This window comes from Leptosomus discolor, chromosome 1 (assembly GCF_034619465.1).
Source record: "Leptosomus discolor isolate bLepDis1 chromosome 1, bLepDis1.hap2, whole genome shotgun sequence".
Classification (NCBI taxonomy): Eukaryota; Metazoa; Chordata; class Aves; order Leptosomiformes; family Leptosomidae; genus Leptosomus; species Leptosomus discolor.
This window is the reverse complement of record NC_141391.1, coordinates 134170786-134185650: the sequence shown is the minus strand read 5'-3', so window position 1 is coordinate 134185650 and position 14865 is coordinate 134170786. Positions and strand designations below refer to the sequence as shown.

At 44.0% G+C, this 14865-nt stretch overlaps 1 protein-coding gene across 2 annotated transcripts in view; it reads left to right on the top strand.

Annotated features, from left to right (window-relative positions):
* The window catches only part of TEAD4 (TEA domain transcription factor 4), a 48950-nt gene extending 35216 nt beyond the window's left edge, over window positions 1-13734 (top strand). For both annotated transcript variants that reach the window (XM_086465118.1, XM_086465126.1), the window contains 3 exons: window positions 10792-10932; window positions 12373-12525; window positions 13621-13734. In XM_086465118.1, the coding sequence (XP_086321244.1) occupies window positions 10792-10932; window positions 12373-12525; window positions 13621-13734 (408 nt within the window). The remainder of the gene's footprint in view (window positions 1-10791; window positions 10933-12372; window positions 12526-13620) is intronic.
* The last annotated feature ends 1131 nt before the right edge of the window (window positions 13735-14865 follow it).

Here is a 14865-nt window from a genome sequence, read left to right as displayed (position 1 = left end):
GGGAGACCTTTGCTGTCGATGATGAATACATGTAGTAATTTGTTCTCCTTGGTGATAGGCAAGCTGAACCAGTCAAATCACTGAGTGTTTTCTTTCCAATAAATGAGTTATACTTTGGTGGAAGGTGTTGAAGAGATGGGCTGGAGACTGCCATCCTGCACTTGGATTCTCTCATGTCCCGAGCAAATCCAGTCAAAACAGCAGCAGTGCAAATTCCCTGTGGCACCATGCCCTGCCCACTGTATGCCTTCAATCCTGACCGGGCAGAAACTACTTGGAGAGTGAGATGGTAATTTGATCACCATGTCCATTCTGTCCTTAGCACTCCTTCTGAGGCAGCAAACAAGACAGCAGCGAGTAACAGAGATTTTTATGATCTTTGCACATTTGTTCTGAGAATGGATCTGACAGCCCATTAATTCAACCTGCAGTCACCAGCACCACTTCCTACAGTTGCTACCTTATGTAAGGGGACTCTGTCAATGGCATTTTCCCCACAGTGTTCAAAAGTATAGAAATTATTGGCAGCAAAAAGCAGATTGAAATACTGAATTGCTGAATCTGTCTGCTGGGTGTCAAAATAACACAATCCTGGTGGGCTAGCTAAGTTGCAGCTACCTGTACTGTTGGCAAGGCCCTCTGCTATCTTTGCCTAGCTCAGAAACTACCCTCCCGCCTTTCTTAGAGGCTGAAACTGCTGCAGTGGCACAAGTTTTGGACTGTTCTTAAAGAATTGTTCAGCATATGCCTTTGCATTGACCATGTGGTACCTGTGTGTAAGACATTGACAAGCTATGGTTTCTCATGGCATCTAATGCCATTTGGACTCTTCCAATCATTGTTTTTCAAAGCCTCAGATAAGCTGAAGACTGGTTCTCAAAGGTCACATTTCCCTCTGTGAAGAGTTTCAGAGAAATTTTGATTCATAGATTCATCCTAGTGGGAATGAGGCCTTTTTCGGTAATCAGTTGTGAAACTCCCTCTCATTGAAGGTAAGATACGACTTTTCTGTACATGTTTCTTCCTTGAGGCTGCAGAAGTTGAGTGATACAATCAAGCTTGTCAGAGCTGTTTTCAGCAGAGATGCTAAGAGACTCAGACCAGCAATATGATTTTTTTTTAAATAAAAAAAGTTAAGTAGTACTAGCTTGTTGTAGGTTACTGTGCCCTTCTCTGAACAAATCCCTTCCTTTCCATCTTGTCTTGTAGGTATTTAAAGATTCTGCTGACTTCTCTGGAAAGGAGGAAGTCTCAGATGTTTCCCCCAGAACAGGCAGATCAGCTCTCTTGCATGCAATATGTAGATCTGTGACATGTGCTAGATCACAGATACCTCAGTGACTATAGTTTCAGCATGTCTGGAAGTCGTCAGGCAAGCTATGGACATGTATGTCATCTGTGCTGAGCTTGCACAGTAAGTTGAATACATCTTAGACACATCAGATTGCTGTTATGCTAGAGTGTGCACAGCCTTTTGCATCTAGAACTTCTTGGACAGAAAACAAGAACCCTGAGTTTGTCAGGTAAAGTAGTATGGTACAGTTGGTGGCTTGTAACTCAGATTTAGCCTGTAGTGTGCCTTGTCTATTTGATCTTCTATCTTTGCCCTTGAAGAGTCAGAGAACAGCTGTTTGAGTGCTGGACACCACCCAACCAGCTGAATGCTGCTGCTGCCCCTGCTTCAGTCCCACCCTGTTGCTAGCAGTGGCTAGCAGAAATCTAGGGGGCAGGACAACTCAGCCTATTGGCTATGGACTTTTCTAAATCCTGACTATGTCTCCTTTGGCTGCCTAGGCTGGGTAAGGAACATGTTCAAGAGTTATCTCACTCATTGAACATACTAGTGCATTTGCCAGTGAGGAGCTGAGGCACCTAGGTGCTAGTCTTCGGGTCAGAATCACATTCAGTTATGTGGCACCAGGCAGAAGGAGAGGACCTAAGAGACGGCAGGGGGATTGGAAACAGGTCCCTGCTTGGTGTGGCAGGCAAATCCCCTCCCGGGCCTCCCTCACCTACCCAATTGCCCCTACATAACAGATATGGGGCTCTAGTAGTTGAGGACCAGGTAGATGAAGACCTATCCAGGGAGGTGCCTAGGGAGAGTCAGTCAGCCCCACGCATTGTGAATGCCTCTGTTAAGAAAAAAAGGAAGGTAATTGTTATAGGTGATTCCCTTCTGAGGGCAACAGAGGGCCCAATATGCTGACCAGACCCATCCCACAGGGAAGTCTGCTGCGTCCCTGGGGCCCAGATTAGAGATGTTACTATTAAACTCCCTAGTCTGGTACAGCCCTCTGATTACTACCCACTATTGGTTATGCAGGTTGGTAGTGATGAGGTTGCAGGGAGAAGTCCAAAGGTAATCAAAAAGAACTTCAGGGCACTGGGGTGATTGCTCGAAGGTTCACGAGCATAGGTAGTGTTTTCCTCAGTCCCTTCAGTGGTGGGCAAGAATACTGAAAGGAATAGGAAAACACACCTGATTAACCCATGGATCAGAGGCTGGTGTCATTGGTGGAATTGTGGTTTCTATGATCATTGGGAGGTTTACATGGCACGGGCCTGCTGGCAACAGATGGAGTTCAGCTTTCTAGAAAGGGGAAAAGGATTCTCACGTATGAATTGGCTGGGGTCATAGAGAAGGCTTTAAACTAGGTTCAAAGGGGGAAGGGGACAAAACAAGGCCCACCAATGATGAACCTAGGAGTGGCATGATGATATTGGGGGTGAAATCGATAGCTCAGGTCAAGTGCATCCAATATGAGGAAGGCCAATGAGCCAGATATTGTGCTGGGAGTTGTTGCAGACCACCCAACCAGGAGGAAGAGGCAGGTGAGGCATTCTACAAGCGACTGGCAGAAGTCTTTCAAGCATTAGCCTTTGTCCTCGTGGGGGACTTCAACTTACCAGACGTCTGCTGGGAATAACATACAGCAGAGAGGAAACCATCCAGGAGGTTCCTGGAGTATGTGGAAGATAACTTCCTGATGCAGCTGGTAAGGGAGCCTACCAGGTGAGGTGCCTCACTTCACCTACTGTTTACGAACAGAGAAGGACTGGTAGGAAGTATGGTGGTCGGAGGCCGTCTTGGACTTGGTGACCATGAAATGATAGAGTTCACTATTCTTGGTCAAGTTAGGAGGAGGGTCAGCCAAACCACAACCATGGACTTGCGGAGGGCTGACTTTGGGCTGTTCAGGACACAGGTTGAGAGAGCCCCTTGGGAGACGGTCCTGAAGGGCAAGGGGGTCCAGGAAGGCTGGACATTCTTCAGGGAGGAAGTCTTAAAGGCACAGGAGCAGGCTGTCCCTGTGTGCTGGAAGATGAACCAGGAGGGAAGATGACGGCTTGGTTGAACAGGGAGCATTTGCTAGAACTCAGGGTAAAAAGGAGGGTTTACTGCTCTTGGAAGAAAGGACAGGCAACTCAAGAAGAGTACAGGGATCTTGTTAGGTCGTGCAGAGGGAAAATTAGAGAGGCAAAAGCCCAACTAGAACTCAGGCTGGCCACTGTTGTGAGACAACAAGAAATGTTTCTACAAATACATTAACAACAAAAAGAGAGCCGAGGAGAATCTCCATCCTCTGTTGGATGCGGAGTGGAACATTGTCACCAAGGATAAGAAAAAGGCTGAGATACTTAATGTCTTCTTTGTCTCAGTCTTTAATAGTCAGACAAACAATCTGCAAGGTAATCAGCCCCCTGAGCTGGAAAACAAGGACAGAGAGCAGAATAAACCCCTCATAATTCAGGAGGAAGCAGTTAATGACCTGCTATGCCACCTGGACAGCTACAGGTCTATGGGGCCGAATGGGATCCACCCAAGAGTACTGAGACAGCTGGTGGAGGAGCTGGCCAAACCACTCTTAATGATTTGTCAGAAGTCCTGGTCAACAGAGGAGGTCCCAGATGAGAGGGACTTGCCACACTGGAGGCTTGCCAGTGTGACACCCATCTACAAGAAGGGCCGGAAGGAGGATCCAGGGAACTACAGGCCTGTCAGCCTTGGTACCGGGGAAGATTATGGAGTGGTTCATCTTGAGGGCGCTCACGTGGCATGTGCAGGACAACCAGGGTCTTGGGCCCAGCCAGCATGGGTTCATGAAGGGCAGGTCCTGCTTAACCAACCTGATCCCCTTCTATGACCAGGTGACCTGCCTAGTCAGTGAGGGGAAGGCTGTGGATGTCATCTACTTGGACTTTTAGTAAAGCCTTTGACACTGTCTCCCACAGCATTCTCCTAAGAAAGCTGTCAGCTCATGGCATAGACAGGTGCACTCTATGCTACATAAAAAAACTGGCTGGATAGTCGAGCACAGAGAGTGGTGGTGAATGGAGTTAAATCCAGCTGGCGGCCAGTCACAAGCAGTGTTCCCCAGGACTCAGTTTTGGGTCCAGTCTTGTTTAACATCTTTATCGATAGTGTGGATGAGGGGATTGAGTGCTCCCTCAGTAAGTTTGCAGATGACACTAAATTGGGTGGGAGTGTTGACCTGCTCGAGGGTAGGAAGGCTCTGCAGAGGGATCTGGACAGGCTGGATTGATGGGCTGACGCGAATTGTATGAGGTTTAACAAGGCCAAGTGCTGGGTCCCGCACTCTGTCACAACAACCCCATGCAATGGTTCAGGCTTGGGGAAGAGTGGCTGGAAACCTGCCTGGAAGAAAAGGACCTGGAGGTGCTGTTTGACAGCCAGCTGAACATGAGCCAGCAATGTGCCCAGGTGGCCAAGAAGACCAACAACATCCTGGCCTGTATCAGAAATAGTGTGTAAGGCTGCACCTTGAATACTGTGTGCAGTTTTGGGCCCCTTACTACAAGAAAGTCATTGAGGTGCTGGAGTGTGTCAAGAGAAGGGCAACAAAGCTGGTAAAGGGTCTGGAGAACAGGTCTTATGAGGAGCGGCTGTGGGAACTAAGGTGGTTTAGCCTGGAGATGAGGAGGAGGCTGAGGGGAGACCTTACTCTACAACTACCTGAAAGGAAGTTGTAGTGAGGTGGGTTTTGGTCTCTTCTCCCAAGTAACTAGCAGTCAGACGAGAGGAAATGGCCTCAAGTTGTGTCGGGGGGGGTTTAGATTAGACATTAGGAAAAATTTCTTTACTGAGAGAGTAGTCAAATACATTGGAACAGGCTGCCCAGGGAAGTGATGGAGCCACCATCCCTGGAAGAATGAAAAAACCGTGTTGATGTAGACCTAGTTTAGTGGGCGTGGTGGTATTAGGTCAATGGTTGGACTTGATGATCTTAGTGGTGTAGTCCAACCTAATAATTCTATGATTCAACAAGTTCATGCATTTCCAGACTATCATAAAGTGAAGATTAGTCTTCCTGCTTCATGAAGTGCTGGGAAGATTAATTTCCTTTAAGTCATATTCACTTTTATTCCCTTTGCATCTTTGAGGGATGGAAGGTGCTGGACAGATTAAAGCAGACCTTTCTCTACTCGCCTTAGGTGCTCACCCCAGGATTGGGTGTGCTTCGACATAAAGTTTTCTTTAGAGAAAGAAACTCTGAAAGTGAAGAGAAAGGAAGAATCTTTTCCTCAAAGCAGCAACGTGGTTTCTAGTCCTGATGGCCCAGGTGTTGTGAGGAGCTCATAGGAATCTAGTCATGGAGGCCATAGCGGTTTTGCACATTTAAGTTAAAAGCAATAGCTCTTTTGGCCATTAGAGACCCCATGATGTGCAGTATGATTTTGTCTTGGTGCAATCCTGTGAAGTTTAACTGCATCCATTAGTGATCTACCTCAGCGTCCACTTGACATTTAGACATTAATTTGGCTATGGCAGATAACAGTGTTCTTTCTCAATTTTCTGTCTTGTCTCCCTTCAGGAGGTAGTCATAGAATCATACAATCATTTTGGTTGGAAAAGACCTTTAAGATCGAGTCCAATCATAAACCAAGTCCATCACTAAACCATGTCACTAAGCGCCACATTTACATGTCTTTTAAATACCTACAGGGTACTTCCCTGTACAGGCTGTTCCAATCCTTGACAACTGTTTTGGTGAAGAAATTTTTCGTAACGTCCAATCCAAACCTCCCATGGCATAACTTGAGGCCATTTCCTCTCGTCCTATCACTTGTTACTTGGGAGAAGAGACCAACACCCACCTCATTACAACCTTGTTTCAGTTGTAGAGAGCAATAAGGTCTCCCCTCAGCCTCCTCTTCGTCTCCAGACTAAACAACCCCAGTTGCCTCAGCTGCTTCTCATAAGCCTTGTGCTTTAGACCCTTCACCAGCTTCATTGCCATTCTTTGGACATGCTCCAGCACCTCAGCATCTGTCTTGTAGTGAGGGCCCAATACTGCACACAGTATTCAAGGTGCGGCCTCACCAAAGCAGAGTACAGGCGGACAGTCACTTCCATGAGAGGGTGGGAACCAGCAGCTTTAAGTAAGTAAATAAGCTGTAATTGTAAGGCCAGCAGTACCTGCCTGAGGTGCTGCAGCTCCATTCTCCTGCAAACGTGAAGTGGTGCCCTCAGCTAGCTGCTGCTGTCATTCCCTGGAGTTGCTGAAATTCCATGTATGGATGTTTATGGGCTGAGATTTTCAGAGGTAACAGAAGGAGGTGAGTGCACAGCTTTTGTTGACTGACCACCCTAAGACATGTCTGACAGTCCTAGCCCATAATATGGGACATGCTTTAGAATAAAAGGTGCTGTGTAAACATCAGGGAGTTCCAACATGACCCCGTTGCTTCACTGCAACAGGGCTTCCAGGAACTTGATTGTACATTATGTTAGTGAATGGCAATGACTGGTTAATTCAAACAGTATTACCGTAATTTTGCCTACTGCCAAATACTTTAATGTTGATTAATTAGATGTTAACTAGCTGTGAAATTCTAATCTGGTCTTTTGATGGGAGACTTGCCAAATTGTGGAGGCACCTACCAGTGGCTTCTTAGGGCTAGTGAAGCTTTTCTAATGAAATGGAACCAGCACCTTTCTGCTTTGCCTCATATTGACTGCACTTATTTTTTTAATTTGCCATTAAAAGTTTAGGGGAATGTAACCTTAACTTTGCTAATGAGACCCTGAAAATATTTGTCTGGTTCTGCAGAGAGATCCTCCATTATGTTTGTGTAGCAGTTGTCTGACCAAGCTTCTGTAGCCTTGACCCATTGTTCTTTTGACTCACCGGGACAATTTCTTTGGAAAAGCAGAATTGGGTACATATGTTGCGTTTATTACCCCCAAGAGAAACAGCTGAACAGTATTGTGGAGGACTCCTAGTTTAGTTCCTTTTTGGAGAAGAGAATAAATTAATCTTTATTCAGACGTCTGGTGTATGGGTCAAATAAACAGTACAGTTAGTTGCATTGACATGTAAATGAGTATTACAGTAACTCAATAAAAACCTAAACTAGAATAAGGTAGCATTGCTACTCTCTAATACATGTACATTTGTGGTGCAAACAAAGTAGCTGCATAACTATAGTGGGGAAAATTTGATAGCAAGGACTTCAGTGTGATCATAATCATTCACTTGGCAACCTGAATTATGATTAAGTCAGTAAGGCCTGTGCCTTGTTACTGTTAATACCTGTGCTACCAGGATAAAGCTAGCCTGGATTTGCCCATATAACGGTACTCCAGTGTAAACAAACCATTGGAGCATAACACTGCATTACAAAAGTTATCACTATCTCAGTGGTACAAATGTGAGTGATGTAAAATGATTTGTAAAAAAGTTTTAAATACAAATTGTTTTACTGATATATTTTAACACGTGTGCCCAAATATGTATTCAACACAATGAGGAGGCAGAAAACTGGGTGCAAAAAGGGATAAGTTGTTAAGAGAAGACAGGAACCTATTCAGCTGGATACGTTGTTTTGTGAAGCTATCTTCTGAGGAGAAGGAAACACGAGAATAAAATAATTACCAGCTTTGTATGACTATCTCCTGATAAATCAGAGGATGCTGTTGAATATATAGTATGCAGGAGATGACAAATTTAGGAAAATATAAAGGGATGAGTGCACAGCTGGTGTAAACTAGTATGAATGTATTATGCATGTAGGGCCAACTGTATTCATAAGGGTTGAAGATCTGTCACTACTCCAGAGGGAGGTATTCTACTTAAGAGGGAGAGTCATAGAGAAGAAGGCAAGCCATTCTGACAAATGGACTTTCTTTCATCCGTAATCTGTGGTGAAGATGGTATAACTGTTAAGGATTTTTGTAGAAGCTGTGTGAAACAACACAGTCATTTTGAAGAGTAATTTGTGTTCGTGTATTTAAATAGTGTGCTGTTATGTTCTCCATTAAAAGCAGAGTGAAAGCTTTATGTCCATCCCTAATGCTGCCACTGTTCATTTGAACATTGGATCATTCTGTCATCTTGCCTTGGCTGAACGTTTGTCTCACTGGAATTATCTGAATGCTACAATTGCTGGTCTAGGAGATACTCCAGGAGATTCATTGCTCACTGTACTTCATGAAAAAAAAAATCATGGTAATTGGATTTTGTAGGTTTGTTTGCTTGCATATGCTGTTGCACCATTTATCTAATGCAGATGGTAGTTTTTCCCTAGGTGGAAATATGCGTGCACAATGGCAGCAGTGCCCCAGTGTTGTGCTAAGTGGAAAATGTAACTGAATTTTGTGAAATAAATGGGGAGATGCTTTCTTTTATTTCCTTTACAACTTCCTCCTTCACACACCTGAAGTGGCAAGGTCACAGCTGTGGGAATTAGATTGAATGGAAATACTGTACATTATTACATGGCTGGTTTTCCTGCTAGTGCTTTTGGCATCACTATTAGCAAAATGATGAATTCTTCTGTGACACTAACTCTGTGTGATGGGAGCTGCTGGTGAGTGTTGTGATACAGAGACAGCCCAGCCCAACAGTCTAGGGGCAAAACTTTTAACTTGAAAGGAACCGTAACAAAGCGTGGCTTCTAGCAGGTTAGTAGTTACTGCTGTAGTTACTCAAACCCAGCACTCACTAGAAGAAGCAGTCCTACCTTCTGCTTTCCCTATTGCTGCCCATTCTCCCAACACAAGTTCTTTGAACATACACAAGTGCTTCTAAATCAAGCCAGGGAACTGATACCACTGAGAACTAGCTGAGCAATTCCTCAGTGAGTTGTAATACAGCTACAGAAACATTTGTGTCTGTACGGGAGGAATGAAGCGGCACAAACTGCTCTGGAACAGTGAGACTGCTCTCTCCGTGTCAGGACCTGGTGTTATCAAACTACAACTTTGAGGTACAGTTTCCCAAGAGGGTCAAGCCAACCTGAGTATGTGTTGCTATCAAAATAGTCAGTCTTTGTACCCTCAGCATTTGTGTGTGTTCTCACATCTTCCAGCCCCTGCAGCTTTGTGGAGATGCAAGTAAGCTTTCTTGTCTGACAGCAAACTGACACCAAAACCACGAAAAATTTGTTTTGGCTGGGATCATCTCTCTCATCTGGCTAACCAGAGTCATACAATTACTAATGGTAGCATAGAGGCAGCAGCGACCTTCTGTGGCTACAGATGGAGAGAAGGCTGGACTGCCACTTTCTAGATTAACTTAAACCTCTTGTGAAATTGCTACTTAAGAGAAACAAACTAACAGTATTATCTCATGGCAGAGAAGAGGTGGGTATTTTGTATGGCAAAGAAAAATGGGATTCTTTATCAAGGTGGTCCAGTTCCAAGGCTAGCACTGCTTGTCCTAAGTGCTGCTCTAGATTGCAAATAAAAATACCTTCACTGACATTAGCTAAGAAAACCATGCTAGAACGGCATCTGATGTAATCCTATTCACACTGTATCCACTGTATCAGGAATACACTTTCTTCAGTTTCCTGTTTCCCTCAGTTCAGCAGGAAGAACAGAATAGTCTGAAGTAGCCTATAGGAACTGATCATTGCTTTTCTGCTGATATAAGTTAACACTTGGGCTTGTGGAGTACAGAGAAGCTCTAGCCCTTTAGCTTTTAAAGGGAGGAAGCCAAACTGGGCATTCCTACACCCCCCCACACTCATTGTGTTTTCAGAGCTTAAGGGAACCATTCTTTTTTTCGTAACTGAGGTTTGAATAACCCCTGCTAGAAGCTTCAGTCAACGAGGAATTTTAGGAGTTAGGTCCCAACATGAGGCTTCAGTTGCCTAACATTAGGTACCCGGATTTGAAAACTGTGGCTGCTAATGGACATGGGTTTGTATTCAGGTGGAACGGGGTTGGACACGTCAGCAACCTACATTCTTTAAGTTGCATCCTGTCTACTTATATTCTTGATATCATAGTATCTGAGCCTAATGTGTGTGTGTACTCACACATTCCTTCTCTCTGCTATGTCTCTTTCCCCTTACCTACATATTCAGGGTAGAAAACCCTTATTACGGTTACTGTACCCTTATTTTTCCTCCTTAGTAAGGCAGCCCTGTCTAGCCTGTGTGTTGCATTGCTTTGTCTTACAGTGCCCTTCTGTCTGCTTTCCACATGCTTTGTAAGGATAATATTTTATTTCCATGCTGTCCTGGCACTGTTCAGTTATGGTAAATACCAGCTAAGGCAAGGGGGTGTGTCCTATGTTTTTAACGTTAAGTGGATATTCCACCAGACTTCATCAATGTGTATGCAAATCCCCACGACCATTTTCTGAAGTAGGAACTGGATTTTAGTGTATACTTGCTTGATGCACATTGATCTGCTTAAGGAGCTTTGGACTTTTCAATACCTTTCAATCTTGGCTACGCAAGGTAATGGTGAAAACACACCACAACCATTTATTGATAACCATCTGTTTTCTTGCCCCCCCTTTTTTTTTTTTTTGGCAGGCTGATTTGAACACCAATATAGAAGATGAATCCAGATCTTTCTATGGCGTTTCCAGCCAATATGAGAGCCCAGAAAACATGGTCATTACCTGTTCCACCAAAGTGTGTTCCTTTGGAAAGCAGGTTGTGGAGAAAGTGGAGGTAGGAAGAGACACCTGGGTGCAAGGTTCTCTCTGGTTGCTGTTTTGTCACTTCAAGTATTTGCATCCTGCATATATCTCAAGGCAAAACATATCTCATGCTTCTTGTCAGAGAGATGGATGCTATAGACTATTATTTCTGAGACATGCAGGTGTAAGATTGCTCCAGCCTGCAACATGGCCTTGTCTCAGGACTTCATTGAAGGTCTGGTAGCATTCGCTAATTTTTTCCTTCAGTTTCTGAAGACAAGTGAATATGTAAGATTTTCAGGTCTGGTGATTCTTGGGGGAGCAAAGAAAAGCTGGGAAACCTAGACCCTTGTAGTCCAGAATGGTGAAAACAAATAGGCAACACCTCACTCTCATCAGTGAAAGAGATCATTTATAGACTACAGTAATTAATTGACTGTAACAATTTACAGACTGTAGTCTTATGGTTTTATGAGGCTTATCTTAGAGCTTGAATACTTACAGCTCGAGCAACAGTGGAGCTGAATAATTATGTATATATCTGACATCAAAGAAATTCTTTCTGATGCCACATTCAGCTGCTAAGAGGCCTGCTCTGAACTGCTTCCTGCTGCTCTCTTTCTCTAGGAGCTTTTAGATACAGGAGAGGCAGCTATGTGCAGAACACCAGGTATTCTGTCAGCAGTCAGTTCAAGCTACATCCTTCCCCAAGACCCATCTCCAGTCACATGACAGGCGTGCCTCAAGTCTGGTTATATATTTGCATGATAGGATAGACAGGTCAAAGAAAGGTGTCATGGTGCACAGGAAAGGAGACCAAACTCTTGGTGTGAAAGGCAGTAACAGGCATTTAAGGGTCTGTTAATGATAGAATCCAGCCTCAGCTTCTGTTCAGAGGGAGCTGAAATATACAGGAGCTAAGATGTGAATGTGAAAAAAAAAAATCCCTCTGTTTAACATTGGCCAGACCCTCTCCTAAGGGCAAGTAGAGATACCATGTTCTCTCTCACAGGTACCAGAAGGCTTTAGTCCTTTCTAGCTGTGAAGCATCCTGAGCATACAATTACCATCATTACTAAGAGATTCCTGGTCTTGCTAAAGCAGTAGTTTTTAACTATTTTAGTTTGTTCACACCTAATATTTTTCCAGTAGAGATGCAGACCATAGCATAGCTGACAATTGGTCTGCTCCTCTTAATTACCTTTCACAGCTCCTTAGCAGTTTGCCGCTCATAAGCTGGAGCTCACTGTTCTAAAGAAAAAAGAAATCAAGCCAAAGAAAGCAGAGGTCTCAAGGAGACTGAGCGAAGTACAGTGCGAAGTACTGTAGAGGAACGATTAATCAGCTCATTACTGTTAGTAAAATTACTTGAAGATGCCATTGTAATTTTTCTGTTCTGAATCCCTTTATACGGTTAATGCTACTAATGTGACATTAGCCCCATGTGCCCCTTTTGTGTTTTGCATTGCAGACAGAGTATGCACGCTATGAAAATGGACACTATTCCTATCGCATTCACCGTTCACCTCTCTGTGAATACATGATAAATTTCATTCATAAACTCAAGCATCTTCCTGAGAAGTATATGATGAACAGTGTGCTGGAGAACTTTACTATCTTACAGGTGGGACTTTCAACTGTTTTTGTTGGAGCTTGGAAACATGTAAGCCCCATGCAGGAGTTCACTGTTGTGAGTCAAAGCAGATTCCCTTTTACAGCTCAGCATCTAATTGAACTTAGTATCTCTCACGTGTATCGAACCTCAAGACCATTTGTGGAGCTCTAGAGATAGTACCTAATGCAGAGAAGCAGCAGAAGAATTTGAAAGACCTGGGTAAGAGAGAGGAAAAAAAGGAAGATAGTGGGAGAACTCAAGAGGCAGAGAGATAAAGGAAGAAGGATGCGAAAGTCAGTAAAGGAAATGTTCATTCCACTATTTGACCAACATCTTGCTTGTCCCTGCCACGTAGAGTTAGGCAGCGCACGCTTCTGAAACTAGGACAACACTGTTCCATCACCATGCTGCTGTCTTTGAGTCACATTGCAGAGAAGCTAAGGTTCCTAAGAGACTATAGATAAAGAAATGCAAAAAAGCAGCTTCTGCAAGAACATGTGAGTGTAGCAGCCATCCTTCTGCTGACATCTACAGTGTGTGGAATGGGAGGCGTAATGGAATCAAACCTGTAAGTCTCCTGTAAAATAAGTTATAATCCTCATGGTCTATATCTACACTTACAAGCAGGAGCAGATGGAGGGAAAGAACTATTCATGGCTATAATTTATCAAGATATACATGAGCAGGAGTAGATGTGCCACAGAAGGTGGCGCCTCTATACCCAACAAACAGAGCAAAAAGAGATTTTGTTGTGAAACACCTTCTCTCTGTTGAAATCTGCAACACCAGGGGGTGGAGAGTAGAGAACCTGGTGGACCTGCTTCCACTTATGTGGTCACTGCTTGGTCACAGCTTTCTTTTCTTCACAGTAGACTGCTCACCTACCTGTCTCTTCACTGCATTGTAGTCCTGATGCTGCGAAAATGCTTTGCTTGGGTGTGTTGACACACAGAGTGGGGGTTGTGGTGGTCGAGCTGTGTATTATTCCTGTGCTTCTCTGTTCTTTGCCTGTTACTGATTTTTTTGCTCTATGTCAAATGTGCTGGAATATGTACACAGAGAAACAGCAGCTGCCATCTCAGCTTCTTCTCCTTTTCTGTCTAGGTTGTGACAAACAGGGACACACAGGAGACCTTGCTGTGCATAGCATATGTTTTTGAGGTGTCAGCTAGTGACCACGGTGCCCAGCATCACATCTACCGGCTGGTGAAGGACTAGAGACTCTCTGCCCTGAGTCATCCATGCGATGCATGTCTAAGAAAAAAGCCTGTGCTTGAACAACCCCTGCCCCCTCATACCAAACTGAAAAATAAACTGCGGATATTGTGTATTTTCAGAAAAGCACCTCTGAACTGTTTTGTGATTGACAGGGTCAAATAAGTTTGTATCTCCAGGTTTGTGCAGATGGGAAAAAGACTTTGAATCAAAAAACCACGCAGATAACTGCTTAAGTGTTTCACCACAAACAGCATCCTCTGGAATGTAATTCCCACAGAGCACACAGGGTGTGATCATATGCATATAAGAAGTAGTATGCACCTGAGCACACAGGTAGGGCAATGGCATCAGTTTCCACAAGTTTGACTACATATGAACAGGTTGAAAATGTTCATGCTACATCTGGTCTGAGTGTGTGCACTCGTATACTTCTATTTGAAGGTCAACACGTGCACAGATATGTTTACCATACTTTTATATAGATGTCAGCTAGACATGTGTAGGCACATGCATGTGTATAGAGATTGCACTTATAACCTACATATCTGCCTGTCTAGCTGTCCACCTTAGCAGGTGCGTAGTCACAGGCTCCTTCAACCTTCCTCCTGTTAGAGGCCAGATACCGTTTCCCTCTCTTCCGTGCATGATAGTGAGAAACCAACCCTTCTTTTGCCTTTTAAATTAAGTTATGCTTAGAAGATTGGGTATGTTAAATCATGTTGTCTTGCCCAGCAGATTTCCTCCATTTATCAGGTCTGCTGACTTGACTAAAATAATTATTGCTGCTTTTGCTTCTGTTCTTCCTGCACAGTTAGCACTGCTCAGGGAGCTAGACTCTGCTCTTTTCTTGCACATCAGGAAAATAATTGTTTACTGAGATCAAATTATTCCACCTGTTAGTTGCAGGCAGTGAGGCACACAAGTATTGCAAAGAACGCCATTTGTCCAGCAAATCACAGGAAAAGGATGAGAGAGAAGAATGAAAAGAAGTTAGCTGTACATGTTTCCAAGGTAATCAAACGGAGACTCTCTGCTGTACTTGCAAACTGCAGTTGTTTACTTGAGGGTCACCGAAAGGCAATAATCTTGGTCCACACAATGCTGCTGATGTGGGGGAAGATGTAGCCATTC